The sequence below is a fragment of the Elgaria multicarinata genome, chromosome 15 (genome assembly GCF_023053635.1).
Source record: "Elgaria multicarinata webbii isolate HBS135686 ecotype San Diego chromosome 15, rElgMul1.1.pri, whole genome shotgun sequence".
Lineage (NCBI taxonomy): Eukaryota > Metazoa > Chordata > Lepidosauria > Squamata > Anguidae > Elgaria > Elgaria multicarinata.
This window is the reverse complement of record NC_086185.1, coordinates 24,739,286-24,764,733: the sequence shown is the minus strand read 5'-3', so window position 1 is coordinate 24,764,733 and position 25,448 is coordinate 24,739,286. Positions and strand designations below refer to the sequence as shown.

The 25,448-nt window shown below is 44.3% G+C and overlaps 1 protein-coding gene across 4 annotated transcripts; it reads left to right on the top strand.

Moving 5' to 3' along the window:
* Window positions 1–592: 592 nt before the first annotated feature.
* OGT (O-linked N-acetylglucosamine (GlcNAc) transferase) lies at window positions 593–23,640 on the top strand. 4 transcript variants are annotated; one of them, XM_063141860.1, is made up of 22 exons: window positions 593–927; window positions 7,103–7,253; window positions 8,229–8,472; window positions 9,158–9,226; window positions 12,116–12,232; window positions 13,049–13,128; window positions 13,617–13,851; window positions 13,981–14,121; window positions 15,563–15,663; window positions 15,796–15,949; window positions 16,036–16,137; window positions 16,770–16,949; window positions 17,064–17,222; window positions 17,417–17,506; window positions 18,435–18,560; window positions 19,184–19,354; window positions 19,503–19,619; window positions 19,840–20,007; window positions 20,308–20,460; window positions 20,620–20,872; window positions 21,269–21,392; window positions 21,689–23,640. In XM_063141860.1, exons 1-22 carry the CDS (start codon window positions 888–890, stop codon window positions 21,861–21,863), a joined length of 3,150 nt encoding a protein of 1,049 aa, XP_062997930.1. In that variant the 5' UTR covers window positions 593–887; the 3' UTR covers window positions 21,864–23,640. The 4 variants fall into 4 exon arrangements, with proteins under 4 accessions (XP_062997930.1, XP_062997929.1, XP_062997931.1 ...); XM_063141859.1 differs by having other exon boundaries at window positions 7,073–7,253; XM_063141861.1 differs by having other exon boundaries at window positions 760–927; window positions 7,073–7,253; window positions 13,617–13,812.
* Window positions 23,641–25,448: the final 1,808 nt, after the last annotated feature.

The window sequence follows — 25,448 nt, the reverse complement described above, 5'->3', positions numbered from 1 at the left end:
CCAGCATAGGATTGTATCTTTAAGTCCTGTTTTGCATTATTATTACATAGATACAAAGGGAGCATGCCCTGTGTGATGAATGGGGCGGCAGGCAGGCAGGCTCCTTAGTCAGAATGCTTGTGGACTAGTAACTTTAGATTTATTTGCAAAGCTGATTGTGAGGGGAAAGGTCGTAGAGAGCCTGAAAATTTTCCTTCTGGGTCTAAGGCCATCAACTTTTTTAAAAAACGACAACACACACTTTGTATTTTTCCTCCCTGCACCTTGGCAGCCATCTTCAACAAGGGCTGGTGCTTCTGTTATGGGAGGAGCCATTTTAAGCGGCGCGTGAGGAGATTTCGCAATCCTCCCCCGCCCTGCTGTGGAAATTTCTGCTCCCTGGGAGCGAGGGCGGGGCTCCCCAAGCCCTGCCGCAGTCGAATTCCCGCCCTTTTCCTTCCCGTCGGCCATCGCAGAGCCCCGGATGTAGCCGAGGCGGGGAGGAAAACGAGAGAGAAAAACTGGATTCTCAACGGCGCATGCGTACTGCGCCAATGTGTCGCAGTGGCGGCCGCAGGGCGGACGACTACATCGAATCGTCGCTGTGACTTGTATCTCCCGTAGACAACAGCTTGTATTTGGAGCCCGTGGGCCAGGGATCAGAGCGGAGGAGTGCGCGCTTCAAGCACCTCTCCGGCCGCCTCTCGCCGGAAGTAGAAGCGCAATTCTTCCTCCTGAGGCGCAGGGACTACTTCGCGGGAGGAGGAAAGAAGTTCCGGCGGCGGCACCCCGCCCAGCCTTACATCTCCTTCCGCTCCCTCAGCCGCCATTTCGGGAGCCGCCGCCTGACGCGAGCGGAGCGAGTCAGTCACAGTCCGGCGTTACCTGCGGGAGGAGCAGCCGGAGCCATGGCGGCGTCGTCTGTGGGGAACGTAGCCGACAGCACAGGTACCTGTCGGCTAGGCGCCTCTTGACTGCTTAAGGTTCCCGCTCCCGGCTTTTCGCGAGCCTGGGCCTCAGCCCTGGCGGGGCGTGGAGGAGAGAAAGAGAGGGGGGGGATCCGTGGAGCGAGGCCGCGCGCAGCCAAGAATCGGGAGCGCGCCGCGCGTTCCCGGCGCCTTTCCTCGTGTGCGGCGCTGCTGCTCGGAGCACCTGCCGCGCGCCCCCTCCCTCGATTAAAACGTGGGCGCTTAACAATACAATGGAGCTGGGAAAAGGGTCTCGCTGCTGCCGAGGCTTGGATGGGCCAGTGGCCTCGGCGCCGCTGTGTTTTGAAAGGGCTTGTGGGTGTGCATGGCGTGCGCCGCGGCTCCATGCCCGGCATCGCCAGCCGAGAGAGTCCTGAAGAGCGCAAGGTGCGCCTGAGGTCCCAGTGTTGGGCTTCCCCCCGGGGTGGATGTTAGCGGGGGCGCCTCGGGGGTTAGAGCACGTGGCGGGACGGTCCCGTGTGCGACCCCCCCCCGGTTTAGAAGCATCCCGGTTGGCAAATCTCCCTAGTAGTAACATCGAGGTCTATCTACCCCGGGAGATGCCCCTTGGAAGACTCGCTTGGATGTACACGTGCAACAGCCCCTTTAGGACGGCAGTACATCATCCTACGAGTTAACACAGAGCGCGCGGGCCAGGAGTGGGTTAGAGAGGCGGTGTGTGTGGCCTCGATTGAGGGGCGGGCGCCTAACGTGGTGGCCGAGCACCCGCTTTGCAGGTAGAGGGGTCAAAGCTTCAAACCCCCGCATCTTTTTCCAGTTAAAAACACCCGTGGGGAAAACCCCGCGCCTGGGATCCTGGAGAGGCATTGTTAGTCAGCAGATGGGGACCTCGTGGAGTAGGATGGTCTCTCCTGCTTTAACGGTAAAGCACATGCGTGACATTTAGAAAATAACAGAAATAGTATAGTAAGAGCATAAGAAGAGCTGGATTAGACCAAGAGGCCATCTAGTCCAGTACTCTGTGCACACAGTGGTCAGTCCTGGGTTAAATGATCCAACGTTGACTTGATACAAGGTAGTTCATTGGTGGATTGGGTGTGGAGAGGCTTATGTTTTGGGACCTTTGAGGTCCACCTCCTGAAGCCCCAGTCCCAGTATGCCATGCCCTGCCCTACTAGACCAAGGGAAGACAAAGATCTGTAAGGGAGAATTAGTGAGGTCATCCTAGAAGATGAGCAGAACAGTCCCCTTGTAACTGCTCTTTTAAAGCCATGCTACAAATTTAAAGTAGAGATGATAAGTTTACACCGGACAGAATCCTGTAAAGATTCTGCCTTATACAGAGTCAAGCCCTTGGTCCGTCTAACTCAGTATTGTCTACACTTGACCTGCAGCAGCGCTCCAGGGTTTCTGACAGAAAATGTTCCAGGCCTGCCTGGAGATGCTGGGAATCAAACCTAGGACTTTCTGTATGCAAAACATGTGCTCTACCACAGAGCTCTGCTCCCCACTCCTTGGGGTTGAAGTTCTCCCAACATGAAATAAGATTGCAAGTTCCTTATGAATCCAGCTGAACCTAGAAATGGAAGTTGCACTGGAGAAAGGGGTTGTGTGGGTGGGGATGTTGTTGTAACTAGGTGGACATAACTGTCCGGTTTCCTGGATAGGGTGTATGAGTACAATTGAGTAATGGGTTCCCCCCCTCCCCAAATTGAGACACTCCTATAAATTATGTCTGGAGGCAAAGAGTGTTATTGCTGTACTGCTTCTCTTTCATAGGAAATTTTCTAACATACTCTTAAATTGGGCAACTTCAGTGAAGTCATTGGTGGGAGGGCAGAGAGGATATACCAGAATCCTGCTGGACAGTGTTTTTCCACTGATCTGTGCAGGCTGTTACTGATGGAAGCAATTGACAGTGTAGCTTTCTGAAGAGGCTATAATTATCTTGAGATGGAAAGGGCCCTAACCCAGTGACATACGCTAAGTGGGCATTTCATTACTTGGAAAGAAGCACATGTTTTAAGGGTTCCTGTTCTCCAAACTTTACATCCTCTCTCATAACAAAATGAGTGAACCCACGTTTTGTACTGCAAAGGATTAGCACCCCCATCTGACACAGGGCAGCAGCTGTTTGTTAGGCCCAGGAGGAGGGTATTTGGCTTAGCTGAATTTCAGGCCTGCTGATACTGCAAGGAGATGGACCCAGCCTTCAGCACTATGTGGCCAGTAGATAAACCAATAAGGGAGCTCTCAGGCAGACTTGGGAGCTTGTGATAACCAGGCATGGACCTTTTCATAAACCTGCACATACTGATTGGATTGTTGCTATTTCCCTAACATGGTTCTAATTGAATCTACAGAATTCTTTTGTGTGTGCTGAGGTGAGGGTGTATTGCTTGGCCTGAGGACTGCTGGTTTATTGAAATAAGTTACTCTGAGGCTTGGGTGGTATAGAAATGGAATAAATTGTATTCATATTTCTTAGCTCATTTTCTACCCCCAAAGCTGTACCAGAGCCCTTGTGTGCCCTCATGTAATCTCATTGGATGATTTTAAACTATATCAACTGAGTAAAAATATTGTTAATTACATGTTAGTATACTTAGAAGATGTCTTAAATGCAAACTAGATTATGAAGACAATAGCTTATTTAAACAAAGCTATTGTTTAGCTGTGGAAGCATCTACTGCAGATATTTAATTTAACTTTTTTTAAAAAGGAAAATATAACCTGTACCCATTTTATCATGCTTCAAGAAATTCAGACGGTATAATCTCAGTTAAAGAAATCTTCCTATGTTAATTTCACAAGATTAATGTGTTGAGGGAGTTGAACTTGGATTTACGATGCTTGTGATAATTTTCTACCTCCGTTGTGGACTGGTGAAGTGGGTTGCAAATTTTTCTGCTACTGTATTTCCCTGATGAAATTCCCACTTCTAAAAATGTATTGTCATAGGACCAATTAGTAACATAACAAATGGATACAATAATGTTCAGATTGGGCAGTTCAAAGGCATTTTTAAGGTAACTATAAGCAAGCATATATATTAAAACTCACACTAATGTTGGCAGAGAGTCTATTTATAAAAGGGGGTGGGAGAGGATGTAATTAAAATTAACATCGCACATAATCCAAACAGTCTCCTACTTCAAACATTTCCAGTAAAACCATGTCATTGTTGTGGGCTCAAATGTGTGTGGAGCAAGTGGCTCTCCATCCCAGTGTCCATCTGTAAAAGTGGAATATCACAAAGGCTCTGGGGAGCTGGCAAGACATTAAAATGAAATAGCTAAAGAAGTAAGTTAAAAAATATTGTGATGTCAAATTTTCAGTATCCACGCTGCAACTCATGAGAGTGTATGCATATTAAGGTTGAAATTGAGCTATTTTTTAAATAAAAAAATCAAAAGCTTCAACCTGATCCCCCGAGTTTGTTTGCTGATCTTGTAATAAACTGTCAGCTTGAAAGGGAAAATTACAGAGAAGCAGTTGTTGTGCAAGCTTACATCAAGCGTAGACAGCAGAGTTTGTGGTCAAGATTTAAATCTCCTTCTCCTTCCCCCTCCCCTCCCTCTTCAGAAGCCATCTGCGGGCTTCATTTTCTCATCAAGCCAAAACTGATACCACTTGGGTTCTTTTGTGAAAATAAAAAAAATGCAGCTGGTGGTTTTGAAATAATGTGTAACAAATTATTCACTTTAGTGATAAGGGTGTACTTGCAGTCAAGACTGTATGACTGTTCAGATGACACGCTAAGCCATGGTGGCTAAGCATTTTGAACTAAGCAGTATGGCTTAGTGTGTCGTGTAAACCTTGACAGCATGTCATGTGAACTATTCCTAACCAGGGTGGCTATATAACCATGGTTTAAAACGCTCACCATTTGCTGCAGAATGGTTAGCAGCCAACCATGGCTTGGCCTGTTGTTTGAACAGGCCCTATAAATCCCCTCACTGGTATCAAGTGCACCTCCCTTGAGTAACAGAGGATAAGGGCAAAGGGAAGTATTTCATAGAATAGCAGAGTTGGAAGGGGCCTTCAAGGCCATCGAGTCCAACCCTCTGCTCAATGCAGGAATCCAGTGTAAAGGTGTCCCTTTACACTGGTGGTGGGACATTTTTGTGTGTGCACTTTGTGCAAAAGCTGTATCGAGTTCCTCACCTCTGGGGCAGTGAATGATCGTACCCTAAACTCTACTCACCTGCTGTCCTTGGCTGTTGCACAGAGTTCCCTTGGGATGGGCCAGATCAGCTCCCCGGTCAATTTATCCCTTCCTGGGAAAGGGGAATTGACTAGTCTGCCCTAATTCTTCATTGACCAATCAGGGTCTTTTATTTATTGATTTCATATTTATGCTGCCCTTCCTCTAGGGCAGCCTTTCCCAGTCTGGTGCTCCTAGGTGTTTTAGACTGCAACTTCCATCATCACTGACCATTCCATCATGCTGGTTAGGGCTGATGGGAGTTGTAGATGAAAACATTGGAAGGGCGCCATGTTGTGGGAGGCTGCTTTAAGGAGTTCAGAGTGGCACACATTGTTCTCCTGCTCATTATATCCTCACAACAACCCTATGGGGTAGGTTATGTGGCAAGGTAATTGCTGGCCCAAGGTCATCCTGTGAACTTTATGGCTGAGTGGGGACGTAAACCTGAATCTTCCTTGTTCTAGCCTTATGCCATGCTGACTCTGTGCCCTCTTCTCTGGCATTAATCTCTCTCTCCTCCACCCTGCTTTGCAGTTCTCTATTTTCTACAAGTAACACGGTCTACTCTGCACCTTCATTTGGGCTCAGCACTTTCCCTCTCTTTTTCCTTGTTCCAGGAAAGCAAGGTGCCACTTCTCTGGTCACAGCACACCTTATGGGGTTAGATGTCAGCTGCTTGTTCTGTTGCCTGTCCTTTTTGGGAGTTATTCCCGCCTTCATATGCTTGGCTCAAAGGATTCCCTACCCCATAGATCAGTCCCATTGCATCCAATCCAGCATCTGGAGGAAATTGTGTAGGCTGTTGACTAGTGATTGGTGGATGGGGCTGGTGAGTAGATTGGTTACCGATGCTTCAGAAGGCTGGGCAGTGGGTTGAGTCTTCTTTCATTTTCCATGAGTTGTTTGCTGAAGGTGGAAGCACCATGAATTGGGCGGCTTCTGCAGAACCTCTCTTGAAATGAAGCAAGAACTCAGCTCCTTCCAACCCCACATCCTCTAAGCTAACACATACAGGGTAGGGAATGGGCATAACCAGTGGCAATTGCAAATAGTGGCCTGTTAGTAAGCCTTTGTGGACCCCTGTGGATAGTGCTGTTTTCTCAGGCCTAAACAGGGTTAATTTTGTGGGGGTTCCATTTGTTCAGCATTGTAGCGCATTTTTGTTAGCAGGTGTCTTTCGCAAGTAATTTTATGGTTCTTAGTCCAGCAAGTGTTGAGTTTTGTCATTTTCCCTGCCCAGAGGCCTGGCAATTGTGGTAGTTGCAGCAAAATGGTTTCATTCCAGAAGCTCTTATCAAATTCAGTTGTATTAGGGTTTTTATTAATCTTTCTGCATAGCTTAGAAAGAAGTGTTGATTTTGCAGGAAAACAATGTTTTACAGCTTTCTTTGATTTACAACTAGGAGATGTGTATACAGCAGGTGACCTTTGCTTGCTGTACTACTTTCATTGCATTGCGTGAAACCATGTTATTAGTTCATTGCATTACATCACCTGATTTCACAAAAATTGAACACTTTGTGACAACATTTACTCCTAGATTGTAAGATAGACCAAGTCTTGTATTGTGATAAGGTCTTTGGTGAATAATAGGTAAGGTAATGTTGGCTTTGGAAATTTCCCTAGATAGATTTTCAGGTGCTTATATTCAAGTCTCATTGCCTAGCTAAATTTGAGTATATTGTATTCTAAGAAGGGGGAACAGAGAGCAGCGACTGAAAGTAACAAGTTCTTTCAAACCTGACAAGGTTATAGTTCACCAAGCTGGTGAGCCTCTGGTAAAAATGTTATTTTGCTAGAATAGTTTTTGTGTTTAAATCACTCAATGCCCCTGGTTTTTTTTTCATTGTATCAAAACATTTCACCTTTTAATTTGTACACCATAGTTTGTCAGTTTTTGTTCCCATTTTCTAACTTTTTGTTTTCCCCCCTAAATGTTTTGGTGATTCTTCAGAACCAACGAAACGTATGCTTTCCTTCCAAGGGCTAGCGGAGTTGGCTCACCGGGAGTATCAAGCGGGAGACTTCGAAGCGGCTGAGAGACACTGCATGCAGCTTTGGCGGCAAGAGCCTGACAACACTGGTGTGCTGCTGTTGCTCTCATCTATTCACTTCCAGTGTCGCAGGCTGGACAGGTAGGAGGCTGAGGCCTTTTGCCCTCTGCATAGGGTTCTGTCTCAGAAAGAAAAGGTTATTGAGACATAAGCAGTGCTAGTTTTTTATTATTATTATTATTATTATTTGGGCTGATTCTTTACTGTACTCCACACAGTGGAGTTTCTTTCTACTTAGAGGTTGGCTGCATGTAGGCATGAGAATGTTGCATTGGAATAAAATGGTAATTTTCCCTTGCTGGAGAGCTCTAGAATATTGCTTGCAGGCGTAGGAACTTGGCTGCCTGGATGAAATTACTGACCTTGTGCAAATAACACGAAATGCTTTTAACAGCTGGATGTTTCCCAGCATGTCTCTGTGTTGCTTAAATTTAGCTGAGTAAGGTTATTTTAAATATATATATAGAATGGGTAGAGACCTATAATACATTTTTATCTTATATTCAACATGGCATTATAAATACAACAAGAAATGTTGAACACCCCACCCTTTAACTCCTTAGTTCTTGTGTTAGGTGTAGAAGTAGTTGCAAGGCATAGTTTAATACTATAATTCTGTTATTTGGAAGGTTTTTACAGTAGGACTGCAAATGTAGATGGATCTTGCAGAGAACAGAGGAAAAAGTTAAGCTTAATGGAGAATATTCCTGAACTAGTAATGTAACTTTTTCAGAAGTGCAAAAATGTGTCCAAATCAAAATAGATGATATCTTAAGTCAGATTGTTCAAAATGTAAGTTGGTTATCCTCTGCCTAAACAAAATTAGCTTGAATCAGTTGAGAAATATTTTTGTTGTATACAGTCTTTGTGCTTGTACCATTCCTGCTATATTCAAGCAAGATGATCTGCTATTAGCAACCTGCTTTTTCTAACCTTAAATTATTTCATTCCCATAAATTCTGCTTACTCATGAAAGTTTTAGCAAGCAGATCAAATGGTACTGCATTGATGATATCATAGCAGATTAAACTTCAAATGATCTTGCATTTTCTCTAGGTCTGCTCACTTCAGCACTTTGGCAATCAAGCAGAATCCACTGCTGGCAGAAGCCTACTCGAATCTGGGGAATGTGTACAAGGAGCGTGGGCAACTGCAGGAAGCAATTGAACACTATCGGCATGCCTTGCGCCTCAAGCCAGACTTCATTGACGGATACATTAATCTTGCTGCTGCTTTAGTAGCTGCAGGTGATATGGAAGGGGCAGTGCAGGCATATGTTTCTGCCCTGCAGTACAATCCTGTAAGTTGAACTCTACCTGGGGATGGCATAATAGTTTGGGGAAAGGGCAGTTTGGTACTGTGTTAATGCAGGCAGGTACCTGGAGGTAGATGCCTTGTGAGAGAGACAGACACTGGCTGAGGTGCAAGCACAGTTATGTGCTTTTTTCCCCTCTCGGGTTTAGAGCCGTTGGCAGCAGTGGACAATCTGTGTACCTGCCCACAGTTGTGCTCTGCCATTTACTTGATTTGAGTTTGATTATGCAAACTGTTGCCCTGACCATTTAATACGGTGTCTTAAATTAAGTTGTTCATCCTTACTCTGTCCGATAATGTCACTCTTCCCCTTTCATTCCAATTCTGCTGCTACTTGTGTCTCCTGTTCCCCTGCTTCCAGTTGCTGTGAGGCTGTTCCAGGTGCCAGCCCAGGAAAGGCCGTGATGAAACAGCCACATGTATTAAACGGCAATCCTGTGAAGGCTCTATGTGGGGATTGCTTTATGTCTCTAGAGTGTTTCTTATAAATTCTGCCAAGAAGTGCTGTCTGATTTAGCTGCTACATTTGCAATGACATTGTCTAGTCCTGTCAGATTACAGAAGATGCTGATTTTTAAACTTGTGAAAAGCACTCTAGAAGCTCAGATATGTTTACCTTTTGAAGAGTCCATTGGCTCTACTGGGAATGACCGAATTCATTTGATTTTCAGGACTTGTACTGTGTGCGTAGTGACCTGGGGAATCTGCTCAAAGCCCTGGGTCGCTTGGAAGAAGCCAAGGTAGGTGTTCTGTAGAATGAGTTTTAAACATCAGTCTTTTGAAAATGTGAACGCTTGCACCAAGTCTTCAATTCTCCGTTGACCTGCAAGAGTCCCAAGAAACCGCTGAGAACTGAAGGCCCTGAATTGCCCCAGAGTAGTTGAAGGGCAAGATATGGCATGCCCATATTAACACTTGATTTAAGACGAGAAATTGAACACTGAGTCTTGCTGCAGAACTAGACTATCCAATTTTGTGAAGTGACTGGCAGGGGCGCCACCATTCTCTGGTCTGGAAATAACATTCCTTCCAAACTGAGGCTTGCCTGCTGATGCCAAGCCAGTGACTTAGTTCGTGATTCCTGTGAGAAGCAGGTGCTCTTCTAAAGTCCTTTGTGGCTTGTAAGTGGAGAAGAACCTTATCGAATGTTACCCTGTGAATATGGCTTTAAAAAAGATCTTATTATTCTTTAACCTTTCCCCCCTATCTTTATAATGGAAGAAAGGCTACCAAACAGTCATAGTTTACAGTTGGGTTCCTTCAAACAATCTGTTTTGCCCCAAAGGCTAAGTGATATGGCTGGTTTGTTTGGAAAATGAACTGATCAAAGAAAAACTTGCTACAGTAAGTGGAAAGGTGGCTTCTAGCAGTCTGGTTTCCAACCAAGAATTTGAACTTCAGGATGGGTTTCAAAACTCAAGGCATACATCAAAGTTGGATTGCAAAAAAACCTGAAATTGTCTTGTTACAAGCCACCTTACGCATCTGCGCAGCAGGGGTGAGGAGTGTGGAGGAACCAGAAGGACCTCCGAGTCCTTCACTTCAAGCCCCACGCGCATGCTACCAAGTGGAGTGTATGAACAGTGTAGCTGTCTGGCTGGCGGCTGCACTAGCGGGGGAGGAGGAAGGCTGCTTTTCAGGAGAATCATTTACTGGGCACTGGGAATAGAAATTCAAAGCACAAATTCGATAAGTAGCTGCCCTGGGCAGTGTGGCTCCAGATTTGCAAGATTGGGAATTGATGTTGGTGGCCTTGAAATGTCTTTTTGAAAAGACGTGTCAGTTTCAGCCCGTCAGGTGGACAGCTAACATGAATTGCACTTCACTGCAGCTTTTAGTGTGACTGGTATAGGCCAAGACACTGCGCCTGCCTTAGGTTGCTGACTTCTTTATTTCAGAGCTCTGGAGACACCTAGTTTGAAAGTGTTATTCCGTTTTTGTGAGAACTCCACTAAACAAGGGAAAAATAAACATATACGTGGAATAAATTGCAATGTATTTCTTTGGCTATCAGTGCATTTGTAAGATCAAACCAGCAAAACATTTGCTATTTGATGTGAAATTTAATTTTTGTGCAAGTTTCAGAGCCTTTCTTCCAATAAGTCCTGCTGTTTGCAGTTGCCCTGATTAACCCTTTCCCTTCTGCATGTCTCCCATGTTACAGACAGCCCTCAACCCCATGTGTTAGACATATCCAGAGATTTTCAATTGCTTTGTTGAACTTTTTACTAATGATCTTGTTTTATTTTCTCTCTTGTTTTTGGTTTTTCACCATTGATATTGTATTTAGAAGGTTTCAGGTGGGTGAAACCTCCTATTCCATGCGTAAGGTGCCTCGCTGAAGGGAGCTCGAGGCCTGGATCTAGGGCAGACACACTCCTCCTCCTCCTCTTCCAGCAAGGAACGCACCGAAAACTCACATGAGAAATATGGTAACGGGTTTGTAACTGCCACAGCAAAACCATTTGCCTCCATGCCTGAATCTTCTGTCTTGTGGCTTCAGAAACAGCTTAAGTATTTTATGTACAAGCAAGTAATGTTAGAGAATATTTTATAGTCCTAGCCACAATTCTTTCAAAGAAATAAAGTAAAAGTAACTTAAGATATAAAAGAAATAATTGGAGATACTTTATAGTTAAAGCTTCTAACTCTTCCTGGTTGTTCATTTTTTTCCTTTTTCTTCTTTGTTTGGATTGCAGCGTTCTGCTCTTCTGATGATGCGCTGTGATCCTGCAGTAGCGCAAAGGCTGCGCAGCGGAAATGCGCATTGCGTGCGATTGAGCCCTTGTGAATGGTTGACTAGATGATTCATCTCTAACTGGGTGGCTCCCTGAGCTCTATACCATATGATTTTCAGTATAATTGGGCTGCAATGCATTCAGATTTCAGACTCAAATTTAATGCACATGTTTCCATGTGAGCCTGTCTGGTAGATTAATCCATCTGGTTGGCCGTTCACGGTCTCCAGGGGCGTTCAACAAAGCGCAGCAGTTTGCAGCGATAGCGCAGCGGCGTGCTGTTAGGGTGCGCTAGCGACTTCTTGCGCTTGCATTACAGGGACCTGAACCTTTGTGCAAACTTGTTATTTGAGGTTTTGGAGGCTGAGGGTAATGTTAAGGTGATGTAAAAACAACAAAACCTTCCCCTGTCTGGGGTTTTGGATCTTTTTTCCTTTTCTAATGTGCCGTTTCTATGGCATTTCTGCTTTCTGTAGTAGACTTGAGAGAGACGGACTGAGGATCATCTTAATAGTTGCTAGGTTTTAACCAGCTTGCTATCCAAAATACTGAGAGAACCTTGTCGTCTCTGAAGTATGTCATGGATTTAACAGGACTTCTGATGGGAAAGGAAAAGGAGAACTTGAAACGTCTTTAAAGGAATAAATAGCCAGGAAAGTGTTATGTAAGGGTCAGCATAACTGATAATGGTGGATTTGCACTTGGGTTTGGGTTTGCGCCGGCGCAGGATCAGCCAGCTGTATACAGCACATTAGTTTTGGCGCAAGCAAGCCTATACTGCAGGATCACTTTTGGCTGGTTAGAGAAGGAATACTAACAATTTTTTCTCTCACTTTTCTTTTGTGCAAATATTCCCTTCCCTTGTATCTACCTATCTTTAACCCTTCCAAGGCCTGTTATTTGAAGGCAATTGAGACTCAACCCAATTTTGCAGTAGCATGGAGTAACCTTGGCTGTGTGTTCAATGCTCAAGGAGAAATCTGGCTTGCCATTCATCACTTTGAAAAGGTAACTTCGTGGGTTTTTATATCCTGTGTTGCATATGTAAAAATGTTTTAACATAAAAGCCCTGCTGGATCAGACCAAAGGTCCATCTAATCCAGCATTCTGTTCCCCTGGTGGCCAACCAGATACCTTTGGAAAGCCCAACAGCAGGACATGAGCACAGTAAGAACTTAATGACATTTGAAGAGCCCTGCTGGGATCAGATCAAGGGTCCATCTAGTCCAGTATTCAGTTTACACAGTGGCCGACCAGCTGCTGATCAGGAACCCACGAGCAGGACATGGTGCAACAGCACCCTCCCACCCATGCTCTCCAGCAACTGGTGTACAGTGACATGATGTGTAATAAAGACCATGGTGAAACAGGGCTTATCGTTACTAAATTGTTTCTAATCCTTGAAAAGAACTTGGATTTTATCACTTGATATAGTTAGGAAGGAAGGAGGCCTGTAAGTGGATGAAGGACATGCTGCAAAGGGAACTTGTGGATGGGATTTTTTATGGGAGCCACTATTCTTCAAAATGCTCATTCCTTATGCCATTTAAAATTTAGTTTGAGAGTTCCTCTAATTCCCCTTTCTCTTCAACATAAGGTTGTATGTATATTTGTAACGTACTCTTATCCCTGGGAATAAGTTGGGATAAATACCTTAAGGAATAAAAGCTCTCAAATGCCATTTTGGTACAGCTAGTGTTCTACAGTTGATAGTCCCTGCTCACCCAGTAGGAGGTAGCTCATGTCAAAGTTTACAGTTAAATATAAGGCACCTGTTATGTACAATAGTAATCAAAATGAATGTATTGTCTTAAATATCCTAAGGCGGTGACCCTTGATCCAAACTTCCTGGATGCTTACATTAATCTGGGGAATGTCTTGAAGGAGGCACGCATCTTTGACAGGTATGCAAACAGAACGCTTTACTTTTCCGTCCAGCAGTTTGGCTCCCTACCCACACTCGCTACGATTGCGGATAGGGAAATATTTGTCAGGTCACTTGCTGCCTTGCTTCTAAATGATAGTCACCACAGTCTTGTGCATGTTGACTCAGAAGTAAATCCCACTATATTCAATGTTTGTGAACCGCCCAGAGAGCTTTGACTATTGGGCGGTATAGTAATTAAATAAATAAATAAATAAATAGGGCTTGCTCCCAGGTAACTTGCTTAGGATTGCAAATAAAATTCTGGTTCTGTAATATGAGGGACTTCGTTTTTCCTTTGGCAATCTTGTTAAATGTGTTTTTTATATACTAGTGTCTTCTGGTTGTATTAAAGTGTAAGCGTTAAAACTTAAATTGCTGCTTTTCAGCCGATTTTTTAAATTAAATGCTCTGTTTTCTTTTCCTCCGTGTGAACATTAACCTGAATAGTAATGCCTCTTATTTTAGAGCTGTTGCAGCCTACCTACGGGCCCTGAGTCTGAGTCCAAACCATGCAGTTGTGCACGGCAACCTGGCCTGTGTGTATTACGAACAGGGGCTGATTGACTTGGCAATAGATACATACAAGCGTGCCATTGAACTGCAGCCACACTTTCCTGATGCTTACTGCAACCTGGCCAATGCACTTAAGGAGAAAGGCAGTGTAAGAAACCAGACCTTCTTTCTATCCTCCTCCCAATCTGTGAGTTGTCAGAGGCTTGGGTAGAATAAATTGGTTTTTCATGGCAGAGACTGTTAAATGAATTGGTGCCATTGCTGTGCAATTTAAGATTTTCTTATATTAGCGTGAACTCTGCTTTGTATTGAAAAGGTTGCCGAAGCAGAGGAGTGTTACAACACAGCTCTTCGTCTGTGTCCAACTCATGCGGATTCGCTCAATAATTTGGCAAACATCAAGCGGGAACAAGGAAATATTGAGGAGGCTGTTCGCCTGTACCGTAAAGCTCTTGAGGTATGCTTGTGAATTATTCTCTGTAAGATTTGGGCATAAGTACAAAAATAGGTAAGCTCAGTTTTTAAAAAAACGCAACTGTGAGGAAGACCTGTTGCTATGAAAGGTTAAAAAAAATTATAACCCAAATAAGAACAAACAATTATATTCCGAAAAGCAGATATCCTTTTGATTTCTACTTAAGTATTTGGAAGGGAGGCTTTTGATAATGTATGTCCCTGTTACAATTCTGGGCTTCTATGGAATTATTGAAAACTCATCTTCTGCTTTTGATCAGGATAGTCGGAAGATAAGGGAACAATATAGAGTTGGTTTACAGAAAGTGGTGTTGTTGGGCATATTGTATAGTGAAAACACTCCAGAAAGGCATTCCATATGCCACTAAATTTATGCAAGCCATTCCATCCAGTAGTTCTATGTAGTATAGTAGTAGTGCAAGGGGTGATTCCTCCACCTCCTTTAGGCTATAGTTGTGTGGGCAAGTCTCTTCAGAGTAGAGATGTAAAATTCCCAGAAATTTTTAAGCGATGGAAAAAACCCGTTCCCCCCCCCCCCGTTTGTTTGGGGGGAAAATGGAAATTTTCGGAAAAATGGAAATAATGCAATATTAGCACTTTTTACAGATTGAAAGTCACTTTGTTACTTAAGGAACATAAAATGTAATTATGTCCAAGTTGGTTTGGCATAAAATTATTACATTTGGTATATTAAAACTAGTGTATTCAAACAATTATTACAAATACAATTTACTTTTTTTTACTTTTTTTTGGTAGCAAATGGAGCTACAAGCTCCTGAACTGTTAGGAACACCTGAACTGTAAGGAACCTCTTTGGTTCTGCCAGTTTATGAGGAGCAGGCAAAAAACAATTTTAAAAAACAACAACTGAAGAAACCACCAACATTAGTAACAAAGAAAATTATTTATGTCTCCGCTAGTTCAAGACGTAAAGCCCCCCATTCCCATAAAAAGAACTGAGGAAAAAAAGGGGGGGGACACCAAGATTCAATGAATATGCATGAAATTTAATCAGACTCATTTTCTGAGCTATAGCTATCACTATCAGTTTGTCTCTGCTTCCATGGAAGTGCTGCCCCTAGAGGCAGAAATGCATCTTGCTCTTGCATTTGAGAGTTGTAGTCTCAGTTTGCAAACTAGGACTTGCTTGTCCTTGGCGCACAGACATTGTAATAATCTGATACTGTACAGTTTTTCGAAATCATTTGGAGAAGTAAATATCTGAACACCTTGTCTTAAACATTCTATTCATCATGCTAAAATAAAACATCCCGTAATCCGTTTTTTCTTCATTTTTTTTTTCAATTTTTCGGAAAATAACCAAAAAAGGGTTCGGAAAAAACCCGGGGTTTTTCCGTGCCTTCACATCTCTACTTCAGAGTGAGGGATCCCTGGGAGAACTAAGAGCAGTTTGTTTCTTGCAGGTTTTCCCAGAATTTGCAGCTGCCCATTCCAATTTAGCAAGTGTCTTGCAACAACAAGGAAAGCTGCAGGAGGCACTCATGCATTACAAGGAAGCCATCAGGTAAGATTTTAAACAGTTATTTAAAAACCTGCTTTTTTTTTTTAAATAAAACATGGAGTGTGTTTGCTGGGTGCAGGAGTCTTGATTAGCCTCTGACCAGAGTTCTGCCCCAACCCCGTTTCTACATTTCAGAATCAGCCCCACGTTTGCAGATGCCTATTCCAACATGGGGAACACGTTGAAGGAGATGCAGGATGTTCAGGGAGCTTTACAGTGCTACACACGGGCCATCCAGATAAACCCTGCCTTCGCTGATGCCCACAGTAATTTAGCTTCCATCCACAAGGTACTTTTGTGTCTGGGGTTCATATTAGACATGCTGGATGAGGTAGCAAGTCAACTGCCCTTGCTTAACTATTCCTCTCTTTCTAGGATTCTGGGAACATACCAGAGGCCATTGCGTCGTATCGCACTGCCCTGAAACTGAAGCCCGATTTCCCTGATGCTTATTGCAACTTGGCACACTGCTTGCAGGTGAGAAGAGGAGGGATCTTTCACTGGCCTAGTTCTCACATAATGCTAGCTCCTGCTATGAGTTGTTGAATTCTGGGTTGTCATGATGTGTGAATGCGGTTGTGCTAACGAACTGCGAACAACCGAAAAAGAGAAGCCATGATTTGTTGTTGGGTTGTAGTTACATGTGAATACAGAACTGTCAGTTGTTCATGGGTTGATCCTCCAGGCTACAGAGGCGGTGGGTGAGAGCAGGAAAAAAGACACCCAGCCAATCTAAATGCCAGTGCTACAGCGCCATAAAGGTATTTGTGATACAGAGAAGGAGTGGGTGAATGAGGATGGATACAAGCAAACCAGGAATTGAGAAAACAAACCACCGTTTGTTCGATAGTCTGCCAGACAAATACTGGGCAGGGCAACAAACGATGGGTTAAATAAATCATGGGCTAGCATTATGAGTGAACCAGGCCAAGGCTGGTCTTCGAGTCAAGATCTGTTAATGAAAGTGTCCAAAGTCTCAAGACTGTGACTATATATAGCACATGAAGACGCCCCTCTGGGAAACGTGCTCCAAAATTCTCAAAACCCTGTCCTATTTCAACTGCTGCTAAAGGTTTGTCCTATTTTTGTGTTTTGCTTTACTCTTTCAGATAGTTTGTGATTGGACCGATTATGATGAAAGAATGAAGAAGCTGGTCAGCATAGTTGCTGACCAGTTGGAGAAGAACAGGCTTCCTTCTGTCCACCCTCATCACAGCATGCTGTATCCGTTGTCTCATGGTTTCCGAAAGGCTATTGCTGAGAGACATGGAAACCTGTGTTTGGACAAGGTACTGCAAAGAAACTTCACACCATTAATTTCAGTTTGTAGGTAATGTCAGCTTCTGTAGTTTTGGGAGACCCTGATATTGATGATAGAATACCTTCCTGAATTATGTTGCTAGATCAATGTGCTTCACAAGCCACCATATGAACATCCCAAGGACTTGAAGGCCAGTGAAGGTCGACTCCGTGTGGGCTATGTGAGCTCCGATTTCGGGAATCATCCCACCTCCCATCTCATGCAGTCAATCCCTGGCATGCACAACCCTGAGAAATTTGAGGTAAGATGCATCAAAATGATTAACATGGCAGCTAATGAGTACTGTTTGGTTATTTTTGCTGGAAGTGTACAGTTCTGGGCCCTCAAAAGCTGGGCTTTTCTCAAATCATTGGGAAAGACCCACTCTGTCAAATTCTTTCTTTCTTTCTTGAAATGACTCTTATCACCCTCTATTTTTCCATTGCTTTTTACTAGGTGTTCTGCTATGCCCTTAGCCCTGATGATGGCACAAATTTCCGGGTAAAGGTGATGGCTGAAGCAAATCACTTTATTGATTTATCTCAGGTAAGAGTGTTCTTTTCTTTCTATCTATCTATCCGTCCTTAATATGCTTTTCTAGAAGTGGAGTGGTGACTTCTTTAAGATATGCCATCAGCAGTCTGAGCTCTGGATGGGAAGTTCAATAGGAAAGGCAGTCTTGTAGCCAAAGCCTGCCTGTGTGATTTATTAATGCTCCATTCTTTCAGTGGACTCCTATAGGTTGCCCGGTGTTTGCTCCTGGCTTAAATAATCGAGATGGGGAGAGGTTCTCTTTCCCCTTCCCCCTTTTGCCAAATAGGTCTTGGAGTATTATTTGTTGTTAAGCTTTGCTAAAGGCTGTTTGTTACCTGCCTTAGAAGAATGAGGTTGCAAGCTCGGTTTGCCTCTTGGATGTTATCAGCAACTTGTGAACTTAAAATGACAATGAAATTGTATACAAATATCAAGAATCTGGTCTGAATATAGGAGTGGCTGTGTGTCATCTTGAGCTTGAGATGGAACTTATTGTTGTACGTCTGACGTTAACATGGAGTGACCTCAGTGTTGAGTTAGTTATCAGTAGAAGATACTTCTCACCTAGAGAGGCCATGGTGGCAACTGTGGCCAATTCTCCTGGCTCTAAGGATGCAGCTCTTCTAAGTTCCAAATGCTTTCTGGATGTGGTCAAGTTAAAGGCCGCAGAGCAGTGCTTTGGACAGCCTGTCTACCTTTCTTGCTGTGTGTGCATGCATGTACATCTGAGCTTCAGATGTCTTAGCAAAATTGGGTGCCTGTCTGCAAAGCTGTATTTTGAGACAATAAAGACAAGTGTAGCTGTGGTGCTTCAATGCCTGTACCAGCAGATGAGGTGGTCAGAAGGACCCCTAGGGTTTTGCTGTGGCACCTTAATTGGGTGGCCGAGAGAAACTTAAAGGAGATGCTTTATCTGTGGCTTCTAATTCTTGTGCCTTAGGTCCCATGCAATGGAAAGGCCGCTGACCGCATCCACCAGGATGGGATACACATTCTCATCAACATGAATGGTTACACCAAAGGAGCCCGTAATGAGCTATTTGCCCTCAGACCAGCCCCAATACAGGTAAAGGAAGTGATCTCGAAAGTGGGTTCAAATGTCCACACTTGTACATGATACAGTTTACCTAAGAATGCACCCTGGGGATTGCTTAGTTGAACCCAGCCAATCACAATCTCTCTACGTTTGAAAAGCTATTTATACTTACGGTCTTACCAAGGAATAAAGCAGTCTCTGTTGTGTTGCTAATTGTGCTATCTTACATTGGCTACCTGTGAAAGGCAAACATCTCATATCTCTTATGGACATACTAGTTATTGTTCTTCAGTGCGTCTCTCCCCCCCCCCCCTGCACTATGGGGATAATTCTGATCTACTTGACAGCAGTATTTTTATAAGTGATTATTGATCTAATGGATGTAAAAATGTTGTTATAGTCAGGTCCTTGGCGAAGTACCCCCTCCCACAAAACCCTCAAGAGATTCCTAACCATGTGAAAACTACTCTTTGGCAGCTCTTGAGTGCTTGTCAAATTTCTCCTTGACTGTGATCTCAGTTGCCCGGTTGCCATTGTGTGCACAAATGCCTGAATATGAGGTCTTTCACTGAAGTAGTCATTAGAGCTTTGTAGTGACCTTAAGGCCTGTGACATGTTGCATGCGCCTAAATACTGCTTTGCTTGACTTCCAGGCAATGTGGCTGGGCTATCCTGGGACCAGCGGGGCATTATTCATGGATTATATCATCACAGACAAAGAAACTTCACCCATAGAAGTGGCTGAACAGTACTCTGAAAAACTGGCTTACATGCCAAATACGTTCTTCATTGGAGATCATGCTAACATGTTCCCACACCTGAAGGTACTTGGCAAGCTGGTGGCAGAGCAAGCAGGAAAGGCCTGCTTTGAATCACTGTCATTTTTTGCACAGAATTTGAAAACAACCGAACAAGAAAACGTTAAAACGCAAATTCTGGCATTCTCAAACGTAAATTTATTTTCTCTTTCAGAAAAAAGCAGTCATTGACTTCAAATCCAATGGGCATATTTATGACAACAGAATCGTTTTGAATGGCATTGATCTGAAGGCATTCCTTGACAGCCTGCCTGATGTGAAAATAGTTAAGGTGAGACAATTTCAGGAGCTTGTAGAATATACAAACACCTGATTGCCTTTTTGCAGCAGAAGACTGCAAAGGGACCTGCTGGAGGTTGGGGTGCAGCGTAAATTGTTTTTTAATGGGATGACTCTTCAGTTTCTACTGTGCCTTGCCTATTTTGAAGAGGTCTATTGCTTCTTTCTTATCTTATTTGGATGGCTGCAATTAATTTTTCTTCTTCTTCTAGATGAAATGTCCTGACGGGGGAGACAATGCTGACAGCAGCGCCAGTCTCAGCATGCCTGTCATTCCTATGAATACAATTGCAGAGGCTGTGATTGACATGATAAATCGTGGGCAAATTCAGATAACAATCAATGGATTCAACATTAGCAATGGGCTAGCGACTACACAGGTGAGAGGAGTGGCCGTGGAGGTAGCGAGGCATCCAAATGAGTCATGTTGGCAAAAATGATCTAGAAGCCAGTAAAGGGGCAGAGCTCATGTAGCTATGAACCTTCCATTTGTTTTTGTTTTGAGGAACAGGGCAGGAATGGGGGTCAGCCTTTGGGAGAAAGCAGTTCTTAGGTATGGGCAAGGTTAAAGCTGCTGCGGTGGTCTCGGGTGCTTAAAAAGGCTCTAAGACCAGGTTAAGTGAAGCTGCCATGTTTTGATTCTGATAAGCTTTATATCTCTTAACTTGATTCTTTTTTAGATCAATAACAAAGCAGCAACTGGTGAGGAGGTCCCACGCACAATTATCGTCACCACTCGCTCCCAGTATGGTCTGCCAGAAGATTCTGTTGTGTATTGTAACTTCAATCAGCTTTATAAGATCGATCCTGCCACTCTGCAGATGTGGGCAAACGTGAGTCACTCTGTCTGGTCAAGTATTCCTTTTTCTTGTTGTTTTTAAACAACCTTCCTAAAGCACAGGGCTGGAAGATGCAGGGCTCTCTCCCGGTTTCGTTGCATATCCTTCATAGGAATGCGTTGAAGTTCACTCCGTCTCCTGATTTGCTTGTAGATCTTGAAACGTGTCCCGAACAGCGTCTTGTGGCTACTGCGTTTCCCAGCTGTGGGAGAGCCAAATATTCAGCAGTACGCACAGAACATGGGCCTTCCGCAGAACCGCATAATTTTCTCTCCAGTTGCTCCGAAAGAAGAGCATGTCAGGAGGGGCCAACTGGCTGATGTCTGTCTAGACACTCCCCTTTGTAACGGCCACACCACAGGGATGGATGTTCTTTGGGCTGGGACCCCAATGGTTACCATGCCAGGTAAGGTTGTCGCTTTAGAGTACTTGGCTAGAGTATCCATTGTGCTGGTGTTGGGTTCTGAGATGTGCTTTGAGTTATGGCAGTGATTCCCACATAGTCTGGTGGGGGTGCAGTCAGGCTGCTGAAAATTGGCCATGTTTCAAAAGGGATCAGTTGTGAACCTGTTGGTAAATGATAGTAGGAGGGATGGGAAATTACTTCGTTGTCAAGTTTTGGGTTGTGGGCTGTGCCATTTATTTCAACCCTTCCCTTAACCCAAGAAGGCCTTGCTAGAATGAATATGCTTGAGATTTGAGTGTCACAATTTATTAGTTTATTTGAAATTATTTTTAGGCCACCTGTTAGGGCAGAACCTGCTCAAGGTGGCAAATGTACTGATATTCCCCCTCTTTCCAGGAGAGACTCTCGCTTCACGTGTTGCTGCCTCCCAGCTCACTTGCCTTGGTTGTCTCGAGCTCATTGCGAAAAGTAGACAGGAATATGAAGACATCGCTGTAAAACTGGGAACTGATCTAGAATAGTAAGTAAATGTGTGTCAGAGGGGTTAAGGGTGTGAAGTTAAAAGGAAACCTGGTAATGAGCATTAAGCAGCCCTTTTTCTTAGAACTTCCTGGAATATAAAGGACCATCTGTAAGCTCAAAATGTATCACTGAAGAGAAGAGTGATGTTTTGTGGTGACACATCATCAGGAATATATGGTGTGGAGCCTTTGGGGAGTGGTATAGCTGGTGTCACTTAATGGAGAGTGGAAATTGGTGGCGAGCTGGTGAATTCAGGGACAATGGTAGTTTAATTATATATTTGTCTTCTTGTAGCCTAAAGAAAATACGTGGCAAGGTCTGGAAGCAGAGAATATCCAGCCCCCTGTTCAACACAAAGCAGTACACAATGGAACTGGAGCGGCTTTATCTTCAGATGTGGGATCACTCTGCAGCTGGCAGCAAACCAGACCACATCATTAAGGCCATAGAAAGTGGCGAATCTGCCTAAAAAAACTGAAGCCATGAGAGGAACCTTTCAGGAAATATCCCCGATTCCTGAGCAGAGGCCATGGGGAGCCAAGGACTCCATCTCTGCTTAGTCTGCCTGGTACTTAGTAGCAGATGTGATCTATGGTAGCAATCAAAGAGCACAGCTGGATGCATCTCCTGCATGATGGGGAGATGAGGGACTTTGTATTCCATGAAGAATTTGCAGTTGAGCTGTGTGATCCCTGCTGTGTCTCTACGGGACCTGCTTTACAGGGAAAGGTGTGAAATGGCCAGGCAATTGTGATTTCATGGATTGATTCAGTTTTCCTGTGAGTTAAGCGTTTTCTCCTCCTACATGGATTTGGAATTGGAGCTTTTTTAAATATTTTGGTTTTCAGATATCCCTGTTGGTACATAAAGTGGGTCTTCTCTGACGAGATTTGCAGCTAGTGCGTGTCGCTCCTCCCCAAGTCACTTTTCCTGAGCTCTACAAAATGAAAGGGCATCTCTGCTGGTGAAGCTGTTTTTATGGGTTTTATAAACCACTACATCAGCCTCATTAACATTTGACTTCTCTCGGGGGGCTTTTTTGTGCCGTGTTGGCTTAGATGAGGATTTTTAAAAAGCTTCATCAATTAACTTCAAGATGGCACACCTCTGCAGAAAACGTAAATTCAGTTTAATATGTAAACTCTCCCTGAAATATGTGGAGAAAACACAACCTGGTGCCAAATGCAGTTCCTTCAGGAATTATGTTAATTATGTACGGAGATGCAGGTCTCGCCACTGTAGCAAAGACTTAAAAATAAATAAAAAATAAAGCTTTGGTTTGCCCAGGTTGGCCCATTGGACATGAGTTTCACCGTCCCTCCTTGTCAAAACAATAACGTGCTGGGCTGCTGACCTCTTGGCATGCCTGTCTAGGCTTTCCTTTTAAATTCTGTTCATTTCAGCAGAAATGCAATCCCAGGTAAGTATGGCTTTTCTTTTCAGTGTCTGCCTCCAGTTTAAATAGCTTTTTTGAAAGACCACTGTGTGTCTAAAGGTTGAAAGAGGGCCCGTGTCAATTTTGGCAGAACTCATTTCCCCCCCTTTCAGACTCTCCTTGTGATGAGTCGGCTTATTGGCTTCTAAACCCGTACAGCGATTGGAGAGAGCAAGGTTGTTAGGTGGGTGAGATATTGAATAAGATGTTACTTTCCAAATCTTCTTTATGCCTGCAGGTTAAAAATAAAACATGTCATTGTGCTTGGTTGTGCTACACATGGATCCCCGGTAGATAATTGTTTGAGAACGTTTCCTACATGTGGCTGGTATAACACACCCCTTTATTAGTCTCAGTTGATGCTCAGGTATTGTTGCTCTGAGGCGTGCTTAAATCTCTGCAGTGCCGGTTGTCTTTTGTTTTCGGCAGTGGCTTTTATACACTGGCTAGATGAAGCAAGAAGCCTTAGTCCCAAATCGCACTGTAGAATGCCCCATCTGCAGCAGTAACAATTTGTCTTTCGATGCATGGGGGGAGCCTCTTGATCTCACCTTTTTATTAAGAGATTACAGATGGATACACAAACACACGTACTTGGAATAAATTTGGAGTAGAATTTTTTTGACTTTTTCTGTTAGAAGCTGTCTATGTCCTCCTGAACAGATTAACCACTGTGTGTAGTTGAAGAGGGGGAGGGGAAGAAGGGAATCCTCCTGTTGTGAGAGTATAGCTGTTTTTACTTCTGCTTGCTCACTGTAACAGCTTTTGTTTCCAGATAAGTGTCTGACAAATACAGCTGAAAATCACTGGCTTCCATTGTGTCCTTGCTTTCTTTACCCACCAGTACCTGCCAATTCGCATCAGATATTGAGAAAGTACCGTGGCATGTTTCTAAGGGAGCAGAATATAGCTGATAAGAACCAGCAGGAGCCAGAATTGGTTTTTTGGTTTGGTTCTGGGTGGCGTGTAGGGAATAATGCCCCTTCGCTCTCCCCACAAAGTTCCTCCTGGCCATCAGCATGGAACCCCCCCCCGAACAATTAATATGAATAGAATGTTATGTGTAGGCTGCAGCTGGAGTGGTAAGTCTGTGGAAATTGGAGACCTTCCTTTTGAACCAGCAGAAATTAATTCTGACATATATAGTGCTTTCTGAACACTTTCCTGTGTCCCTTAAAAGCTTATATGAGAATGACATAATCTTTCTTATGCATTTGTTTTGAGTTCCTGTTCTGAAATACAGTCTGATTAATAAAGAAAAGAGCTTCTTAGAAAGTTCATCTGACTTGAACTGAGCTACTTTTTTTTTAATGTGACGTGAATGTAATAGGGCGTGTGTACCGTAGAGTGCCTGTACAATGTGAGGATCCTGTAATCTGCTGTTGACCTAAATAGAAACATCAGTACGATCTAATTTCTTGCACAGCTATAGTTAGTGCAACTACTCCTGCCTAGAGTTCTGAGAAGCTACTTTTAAGATAAAACAAGCCAGGTCTCCTTAATAATTTTCTCAAAATCGTTTCAAACTGAGGTTGCTGAATGGCTGCCCACCCAAAAATGCTCTCTGGGCAACTTCCTTTTAAAAATGTATTTTCAAACGTATTTTAATTCTGCTTTATTCGATTTATCTACCGCTCTGAAATTCTTGAATGAGGAGCAATATATGAATATTGTAAACAAATAAAAATAAATTTATCCGTCGAGATTAAAGAGATTGTTGAAAATGTGAGGGAGGTGGGCATGAAGTGAGCTATGGCCTCCGTGCCTCTTGCGCTGCGGCGCGTGCAGCCTTCTGGGCCTCTTCTGTTCTCCCGCCCGGCTTATCCAGCCTGCAGAGGCTTTGTGTGCCAGTCTAGGGATTGATCGACTCGCGGGCGCCATCCATCAGCTCAAGGGATCCCTCCGCTTCCCACGTGCCCTTGGCGGTTGCTGTCCCCGCCTACTGAGGCCCGGTTTCCTCTTCCAACCAATCGGAACGCACTATCCCAGACTTGGCACCGCCTGCCTTTTGCGCATTTCAGCCAATAGCCGCGGGGCTCGGACGTTCCCCCTCGAATCCCACGGGTTGTCATGGCAGCGGCGCTACGGAAGTGGCCAATGGGAGCTGCTGGAATTGTTTGAGATCCCGCCCCTTTCGCAGTCAAGTGAGGCCCGAGCGTTTCCTGGAGAGGACCGGCTACACAGGGTGGCGAATGGTAATGCCGGACAGGCTGCGGGCCGAACGACTGCGGGGAGGGGGCAGAGCCCCACGACCAGCCGCTGGCCTGGCCTCAGTTTCCTAACGCCCCCCTCCTCAGTTTCGCACCTGAAGCGGCGGCGCGGCCGCCATTTGTGGGCGGGGCTATGTTAGGGGCGTGGCTCTGCGGCTACGTCGGCGGGGGTGATTGACGTAACCCTATGGGCCGATTGAGGGTGCTTTTGCAGCAGTCGGCCAGCAGAGGGCGGGCGACGTTAGTCAGGATGCTGAGCAGGCTCCGCTTTCAGGAGGAAATCCAACAGGCAGAGCCCCACTTAGTACCGCTTCCCCTGTTGAATTCCTGTCTTTGTATCCTACGTGGCTTTTAAAAGCGATGGAAGCCTTGCTGGGACGGGGTGAGGCTCACTGAAGCCTGGACTCTT